This window comes from Pundamilia nyererei, unplaced genomic scaffold (genome assembly GCF_000239375.1).
Source record: "Pundamilia nyererei isolate P.nyererei 1_Seehausen unplaced genomic scaffold, PunNye1.0 scaffold00143, whole genome shotgun sequence".
In the NCBI taxonomy this organism is placed as follows: Eukaryota; Metazoa; Chordata; class Actinopteri; order Cichliformes; family Cichlidae; genus Pundamilia; species Pundamilia nyererei.
Window position 1 is genome coordinate 1,314,805 of NW_005187544.1, and position 9,204 is coordinate 1,324,008.

General features: G+C 39.8%; 1 protein-coding gene across 3 annotated transcripts in view; it reads right to left on the bottom strand.

The window, feature by feature from the left end:
* The window catches only part of lrp4 (low density lipoprotein receptor-related protein 4), a 108,030-nt gene that overhangs the window by 35,321 nt on the left and 63,505 nt on the right, over positions 1-9,204 (bottom strand). For all 3 annotated transcript variants that reach the window (XM_005744403.1, XM_013913659.1, XM_013913660.1), the window contains exon 3: positions 2,843-2,959. In XM_005744403.1, the coding sequence (XP_005744460.1) occupies positions 2,843-2,959 (117 nt within the window). The remainder of the gene's footprint in view (positions 1-2,842; positions 2,960-9,204) is intronic.

A 9,204-nucleotide genomic window follows, 5' to 3' on the forward strand; every position in this document is an offset into this window, starting at 1 on the left:
GCTCTGCACCGAGGCACACCTCACTCTCCATGTTTGTCTGAAATCTTGACAGCTACTTCGGTTCCAGCCAAGCGTGGAGGATTGTCTCCCCAGGCCTAAATAATGCAATGAAACCACCTCATCTTAGGGAGAAACCTATACTGGCCAGCACATATTGGGAACAGAGAGCCAAACCAGGTAGGGGGAAAGAAATGGAGAAAGAAAGAAGCATGAAATAATAAGTATGGGAAACAGAGAAGGGAGGAAAATTTACTGGGCGTGAAGATGAAAAATTCATAGCACCCTCATTGCAGACAGACACCCCCCACCCCCATCAGTAAGTGATTCAGTGTCTGGCTGCTCATGCTATATGTGGGCCAGCACAGGAGGAGGAGAAATCACCAGGTGACAGAAAAATCATTCGCAAGCTATCCTCTACCTGCTGCACCTATAAACTACTTAAATTTTGAGAAAACAGTGAAAGTGGCGTCTGTGCATAGGCCATTAAACAGATTCTATTGTATTTAAATACAGCAAGATGGTCCCTGTAATCCTATGCACATGTCCAACATTTAATTGGCTAGAGTGACCAAATGGTTCACAAGACTCAGTGCTACAATCAACAGATTAGCTCTACAGATTTAATGCTAGTGGTTTGGTGGGGAGTTACATATTCATTTTATTGGCTTCAAAAGCATAAGAAGGTGGTTCCAGTTTATTTTTTAATCAACATGAAAAGAAAACACACCAAACTGAGCAAAAATATTCATACACTTTTGCTTGCCAAAATATGAACCTCATTTACTATCACCGTGACCCTATGCGTCATGTTATCAAGCTATCCAGCCAACGCTAGCATTAGTCATATATCACTTTTTCTTACAAAAACAGGCCTCGCTTGCATTAAAATAAAAACAAAATGGGAAGGCCAGATTTCTACCATACAGAATTTATAATAGCAGTTCCCAATCAAGATATGAGGTCATGGTCATCTTTGATATCCAATATATATGGAACTACAATACTGTTAAAACCTTTGATGTGTATAAACTAAAGACGCACAGTTTCAAGCTACTGCTACCAAGACCAGGAGCTACCAATAGGACTGTCACTCTGGTCTATAGTTACCAACCTGCTGAGTCAGAAGCTTACTAAGCCAGCCAAAAGCAAAAACGTTCCTTCTTTTGATTAATAGCTACCTTCCATCAAAAGCCTACCCAACCCAGCTACCACTCCTCTGCAGAGCCAGAATCACAATACAGATTTTGTGATCTACTCTTAATTCCACATTAGCCAAAATATGCTGAAAGACGAGTTGTTCCCGATCTGATGTACAGAATTATCAAGTGGAGTTACTTTTGCCCTTATTTTGTTTTTTCTACTTTTCTAGTTCTACCACAATGGTGAATGATCATAAAGTTTCAAATAATGAGCCCAGCATAAATGTGAGTTCAAATACTTGCAGCTCTGGCAGGAAGTATCTGTCCGGGCCCCACCCACCTAACGTTCTGTTTTTGAGGGGCAGCCAATCAGAAGAAAAGCTGAAATTGATCACCCCTAGGTGATCAATTTTAAAAGAAGAGTTCTTTAAATGGCTTGTTCAGAACTGGTTTAGAGGCGGCATAATAACAAAATATACAACAACCAGGATTATTATGAACTGTGAATCAATCAAAGTTACTGTAGCTGAGTCCAAGAAAGAAGGTTTATGGTTGCAAAGAAGCATAAGAGGTCTATGTCAAGTTCTCGGTATTGTCACCCTTATAGCACTTTTATTGGGGCCAAAGTAAAAAATACAATCGCCAATAATTGATATGAATTGTATAATTTAAGCAACATGTTGTTGGTTGAAGATCCTTCACAGATCTAGAAGTGAGTTACTTGAAGGACACTGCCTAACTGCCATGTGTCGACTCCATCAAGGACATGTCACTGCTTGTAACTATTCCAGTCCTCCGCACAGAGTGTTAAAGTTGATCGAACTGAATCGCCGAACTTGCTTCTGATGCTGTGATAGAATGTCCAGCCTGCAGCATGCATCCACCCCGATCAGGTTGCACACACAGAGCCTTCCGAGTTGTCATGGGTAAATATAGAGACTAAATGTGGATTCAGAATCTGACCACTGGCCACACCTCAAATAAAGAAGAAAAAAACCCCACACAGACAAGCAGTTGTACTCCTCTACTTCTGATGACCTCTTTTAAAGAGCACAACTCCTATTCTTAACCTCAAATGAATCTAAAACTGACCTTCGTTAAAAGGGCAAGCACATTGTTGAGTTAGTAAAATAGGATGGTTTCCTTATCATGTTTATCTGACAATTTTCTGAAGGCTGCATTAACCCATTTTTAAAAAAAAAAGACGGAAGTGAGAACAGAGAAATTACCCTCCTCTCTCAAGAATGTCCTCAAAATCAAGCAAAATGTCTCACATAGCAACACAGAGACCACAGATACCCTCACTGTAGCGGTCAAAGCTTCAGGTTTTTCCTTTTAGTTTAAGTGTTGTCACGATTCTGCCTGGTAGGAAGCTGAGGATACTTCAGCAAGAACACACGACTTAGAACACAAATAACTCCTCAAAACAAAAGAGGAGCAAAATAAAGTCAAAGGTCTTGTGCTGTGACTGTGGGAGAGCTGACCTTTTGCCACAATGTTTTCGTGTGCACATGCGATTGCCCGTGTGTTTGTGAGTGCAACAGACAGGCAACGCTTTTAGACTCTAAACAAACACCTCATTGCACATGGCTGCCTCAAACATCTGTTCACTTTAATAAGTCATCCCCTTGAGTAAAACGGAGCAGGTCGAGTGTATGTCTTTGCTACTGTTTGTGTTTTCAAGAAAGACAAAGTGTACTTACGGCAGTCTTGTTCGTCGGAGTCATCCTCGCAGTCGTTGTCTCCATCACACACCCAAGAGCGACGGATACATTTGCCATTGTCACAGTGGAAGTCCAGCGGTGAGCAGGTGGGGAGCACTGCAAGTAAACGAGAGCAGACAACAAGGCCGTCAGCAGAGAAAACAAACAAACACACTGAGCAGCTGAGAGAAGAGGACCACAAAAGAAAAAAACTCAAACAACATGGATGGGACGTGCTAATGTCTTTATGAGGATATTATAAGCAGTGTTGCTGACCAATAAATTTTGACAGTTTGCGTCAATGTCCTCTTTTTCTGACAACTACAAGACAATAACTAAATAAAAAGTAATGCATGAGGACAAAAACTACGACGAAATGTATTCACACTTTTGTCAACGAATAAAAACGAGATGAAAATATTCTGAAGTAATCTTAAGCGGTACGGTTAGACACGGACATTTGATCTGCCCCTGGGAAACTAGCTCCCATGCTCCACGTTTCTCATGAAAACACTAAATGTCAGCACTCGTGAGGAAGAGAAGAGCAGACACATGGACATATTATACATTTGTTGTCAACAAATGACGCTTTGTAAACTGTGTGGAGCAACTATCACAGCTAAATAAATTTTTTTTTACTCCATAAAACTAAAAGAACTTAGATTATGATGAAAATCAAATGACATTTCATTCAAAAGACTGCGACTAAATTTAAATAAAAATTGTCAAAATGAAAACTAATATTAAGTACTTTCAAAATACCTACTAAACTATAGGCCAGATACTGTTGAGGCTTCAAGTGTGCTAGCATAGACAGCTACAGCATTTAGCTGCATCTAATCTGGACCTCTTCATGTTTGTGCTGTTAGTATCAACTGCAGCATTTTAATGGAACTATCTGACAAATAACATAGTCTGCTATGTGGTAAAAACAATTTTAGTAGTTTATACTTTGATTTTGGTATTTGATTATAATGCGATTCGTGTGTATGCCATATTCCTGTTTGCTAACTATACTCGCTAGTTAGCTGCTAATTTCTGGCTCCAAGACACCAATATGGCAGCAGGCTGAACACTAATCCTGAGGCTTCAAAATGCAGAGTCTAGAAGCAACGATCATTTTTTATTTGCAGTTTAAAAAGTTTTACCTCTGTCTGTTCCATTTGGGCTTGTGTAATTATCTAGATGTTTGAGGGAGCTTGATAAGAGCATGTTTTCATGCTGCAATCCTAATGATTGACGAGTAGTAACACATTTGTGCTCTCACTGTGCGACACAGGCCCACAGTTTTGGAGACGCGCACAAAGATATAGCCTCCATTCTTCCACCCTGGTCATATTTCATCTGGGTCAGCCCCGAATAGCAAAGTGTGTATGCAGCTTCAGATGAAAAAAAAAACAAACATACAAATATGCTAACTTAGACAGTGTAATGCTGCAGCAGGCATTTTCAACATTATTTTGACCATGCCACAGATGGGACAAGTACTCATCACAACTAAAAATAATTATTAATCATAACCTAACATAACACAGTCATCACTCTTGCGAGGCTACTAGGTGCCCTAAAGGTCAGTTTGCCAAACAGCTGAAATAAAAAATCTTCACTCTGTATCTGGTCTAAGTTCATTGCGTGAGTCAGGCCTGGATCCAGGCATCCTCTTCTTCCCCACCTTTTTTCTCCTAACAGAGGTACTGAGCTCAGCTCAGCGCATTCCTCCTTAACTTCATATCCGCTCTACAGAGTGCAGCTACTTGCTATCTAAGCACCACCCGAATGACTGGCCCTTTGTCATCTGCAGACAGAGCTAATTTAATTACAGGCCAGAGAGGGATGGAAGTAGGAGGGAGAGAAGGCGAAGGGAAAAGAGGGAGCAGCGGCTCCTTACTATGGACTCTCACCCGACTGTCAATAGCAAATATGAAATATTGACCAAGCAATGCAGACTTTATGAAAAATGTATGACGTCACGCAGCGAGTTAACCAGCCAGGCAGACAGGCAGACAAGCCAGGACTCGGGGAGTGAATTAAGCAAGTGTGCATCTGTGTGTGTGCTGGGGTGTGCCTTTGGTCTCCAGGGGGAAGTAAAACCCCACTGACCCATATACCCCAACATGGATACTACATTATTCAGAGAGAGAATCATAAGCAAAGAGAACCTGTCTCCCTCTTGGTCTACACCTCACATTGTCTTCACATTCTGAAGATCTCTGTCTAAATCACACAGTTACACCCCCCCCCCCCCCCCCCCCCCCCCAATTCAGACAGCCACTGGATTCAGTTCAATATAAGATGTAAAATCACCTACAGAGACATCACATTAATTTGGTATGTGTCACTTTATCGCAGGAAGACATTTTAAGCAACTTTACATTTTTGTCAGCTAACAACATATTTTATAGAATCTGTGAGCCCCTTTCATAAAGGCAGTCCTTTCAGGTAATCTGACAGCATCTTAACATATCAGCTTCATGCCTGAATGCTCACACCGGCTACTTTTTCTGTAAAAGTTGAGATTGCAACCTTACTGAGGTGGATCCAGTTTTTTGCCATCGCTTATCATGGTACGAATGTCAAATCATGCCGCTTGCACGAGAATGCAACTGCCTATGGATCTAAACCAAACGTGTTGCTCTAGACACTAAAACACACAACAGTTTTTGAGAATACTCTAAACAAGAAAAATTTGAGGAGGAAAAAAAACAAAAACACTAGTCCATAAAGATCACAGAGCACCAAAGACACTCGCCTTTAAAGGCCAGAGACACGTTTTCTGACTTTTCCAACAAAAACCACAAAACTCCTTTCATGTATGTTGAAATCTAAAATCTCACGTCTTATAAGACTGACATGTCTTTAAAAGACTTTAAGTACAAGTCTTTACTGTGATGAAGAAAGAGTCTGTGACATGTCAGAATAATATTGTTCACCAGTAATGACTATAATCTACATTTTGACAAAGTGTTCGCAGGGGCTGAAGTTAGCTTGTCGCTTGCATCTGTGTGTAGAAGTCATCATTTTGAGTTTATTACATATCTGTAAAATCAGAAAACAGGAGAAATCATCCATAAACATTTCCTAACAAAGAAAGCTTTGTAAATCTACAAAGGCATTACAACAGTGTTTACTTTATTATAATAAATTATTCCTGAAATGGAGACATGATCCGTCACAATCTAAGAGCCACATTTTATGAACCACAGTAAAATAGTTTATCCGTTTCATGTGCAACATCTCTTACAACATTACTGAAATACAGCCAATGAATTATGAAAACTACAGTACAGCCAAAAGAGTCTTGTTTAAATGTACTGAGTCACCCTTAATTTCTTTATACTTTCCCAGGAAATTGGAAAATAAATGCAATAATTAGCAACTAAAACATGCAAACATACATGCAAATGTAGTCTATAAGGCAACACTAGACTTAATACAATTCCAATATTATCTTTATTAGTTCTCCAGGCTTCTTGAACGACATCTGAAGCTCTTCTTTGGATGTTTGATCCCCTTAGTTTATTCTCTGTCAAAATGATCCCACACGGCTTTAATAATGTTGAATCCACGTTCTGTGGACTGATAAGTTTCCATTGTGTGGGTTTTGTTTTTTTTTAAATTCAGGTATGCTTTTACTGCATTGGCAGTGTGTTTAAGCTTTGGACCAAAGCCATTGCCAGTTGGATGCTTTCCAGTTGGTATTGCAGGGCGGTTCAAAATCTGATCTGATTTAGTAATCTTTTGATAAGATCTCCTACACCATTGCCTGAAATGCAGCCCCAAACCACAATACAGTCTCCACCTGAAAACTGCCAATTCTTGTATGTTCTACCAGTTCAGTTTCGCTGCACACCATGGCAAAGTATGTTAAATTTTGGGCTAACAACAATTTGGGAATTACTTTGTTGGTGCAAAAATATTACTTTACGCCTGTCAAATTGTGTATTTTTCATAGATTGAGCTAAAAGAAATGGTTTAAATTGAAAGATTTTACAGCAGGGTATTAGTAACAAAGTGGCTGAAAATGCAATTTAAATATGGTTCTTTAATAAGTTGTCTGTTATGTGAGACACAAGTCTGGTTTATCCTTTGAATTAGGAACCTCACCGATTCCTCTGGAAATGGTCTGTTACAAGAACTGAACTGAAATTGAGAGAAAAAGCAGCAAATGTCCAAACAAATATTGAAAGACCTTCAGAATGCAAGCAACACTGTAAAACTAAATAATAATATAATAGCATACAACTTTAAAGCTTAGTAAGCTTTTATTTGTTGTATTTGAGTGTTTCTTGATAGTTAGGGTTAGGAGTTGAAACCACTAGTGAAAGTAAACAGGAAATGACATTTTGTGAAGACTTCTATGGTGTGGCTGAAGGGAGTGATGGCTAAATCAAGTACAAAATTTAAAAAAAAAAACAAAAAAAAAAAACAGGTCAAGTAGTGCCATTTAGAATACATTTTACAAGATTCACTCTTAAAAGAAAATCTCAGCTTAGATAAAATAAGAGCTTAACTCATAATGTCCAAAACAAGCAGAAACCCAGCATTGGCACAAATGTATTTAAACTTGTGATATCCTGAGAGCCTATCAGAAGATTGATGACAGCTGTGAAAACCTCTTTTGTTGTTAAGTAAAGTGATCGAGCTGCATTCCTGTACATTTCCTGGTCAGGCGTCAGCAGATTTATGGCCTCGAACAACAAAAGGAGGAAAAATGCTGCGTCGGAAACGTTTCAATAAATAATTCAGCTTATCTGAAGACTTAGAGATTGTGGTGTTAACGCGCACGCAAAAAAAACACACATGCAGACATAAGCAAACCATCACTGCACTGGCTAAATAAACATATTCTGCTTAAGTGCGGGATTGTTTAAGCACATGAATTGGGAGATATACAAAATGCATGCAAATAAAGAGTCCAGGACGAGTCAGCGAGAGAGACAGAGAGAGGGAGAGTATGTAGGTGTGGCCTGCTCCAGGTATCAGGTGGATCAACAGGGAGCTTGCTAGGTAAGTTGATGAGGTCTCCTCGAGCTTTGATCTCTCTTATCACATGGATTCTGCTCTGCTCGGCACTGCTCTTCTCTCGACCGCTGCATTCCTCAGAGGCTGACACTCACGCATGTGCGCGCACAGACACACACACACACTTCAACACTCACAAGACCCTCCATCCGCTGTGTCATCTTGTGCATTCCAGTTATCACTTTATGATGAACTCAACTAATATGAACTCCACCTGCTACACTCCTACATTTCCCAGGATTGTGCGAATATTATTATTAGCTGCAATGATGTACATGCTTCCCTCAGCCCCACAATAAAGTAAGACAGCTCAGAGAATGATGTCTTAGCGAAACCCTGGTTAAAGATGGCATCTGACTTCAAAACGGGTGCACAGCTCATTGTGATCATGAGCAGCCTCGTGAGCATCTTCACATTTGCAGTTGGATAACAGTTGCAGCTGATATCCATTTACCCCCCCCCCCCCCCCCCCCCCCCCCCCACCACCACCACAAACTTTTTTTTTTCCTTTTGAAATTTATATGGTTGTTTGACCAGTTCATTCACCTCCCATAGTTACACTTTGAAGTGTTCCCATAGTACAAAATTTTTTGTCTCAGTCATGCTTCAAAGCCTTTCAAAACTATTGCTCCTGAACATTTTCCATTTATTCTTCTGTGTGATGCTGTCCTCACACGTGTAATAGAACACACACACACACACACACACCCTGACCTTCACCAATGAGCTTTTCTCATCCAAGCTAAAGAATTCCCACTTGCATACTATGTGTTATTCCCACACAAACAAAGATACACACCTGCAAGTCTCATCATCAACACCAGCCTCATTCCTTTCCCCAGTTATTCTCTGGTGCACACGCACACATACATACACGCAGTGAAGAAACAAGAGTGTAAGTGTAAAAGTTGACCTCTTTAGCTACACTGAGAGTTTACCTGCATTAAATATTACAGTACAAAGTTAAGTCAATTCTTAAAGCCTTGTTTTTCCATGAATATGTGCAATATTATTTTAGTCTCCGTATTCTGTAACCATGTAGCCAAACAGATATTGCTTGATTATGCTGCTTCAACTTTTAACAAACAAATGTGTGTGAATGCATGCAGTCATTTCCTTATGTCAAACCTAGAGCCAAAAGACTAAAAAAAGTAAACATGGGTCTCCACTGTGAGTAAATGTTTCCTGTTGAGAAAATAGTAACATGGAGATGGAATGACCCGTTTTGAGATGAAAGAGAGGGGAAAAAATACAGACATAATCAAAGGTAGAGCTGGGCGATAGAACGATATGTATCGCGATATAACTTTTACTCGATAGAGAAATTAAGCTATCGCGAT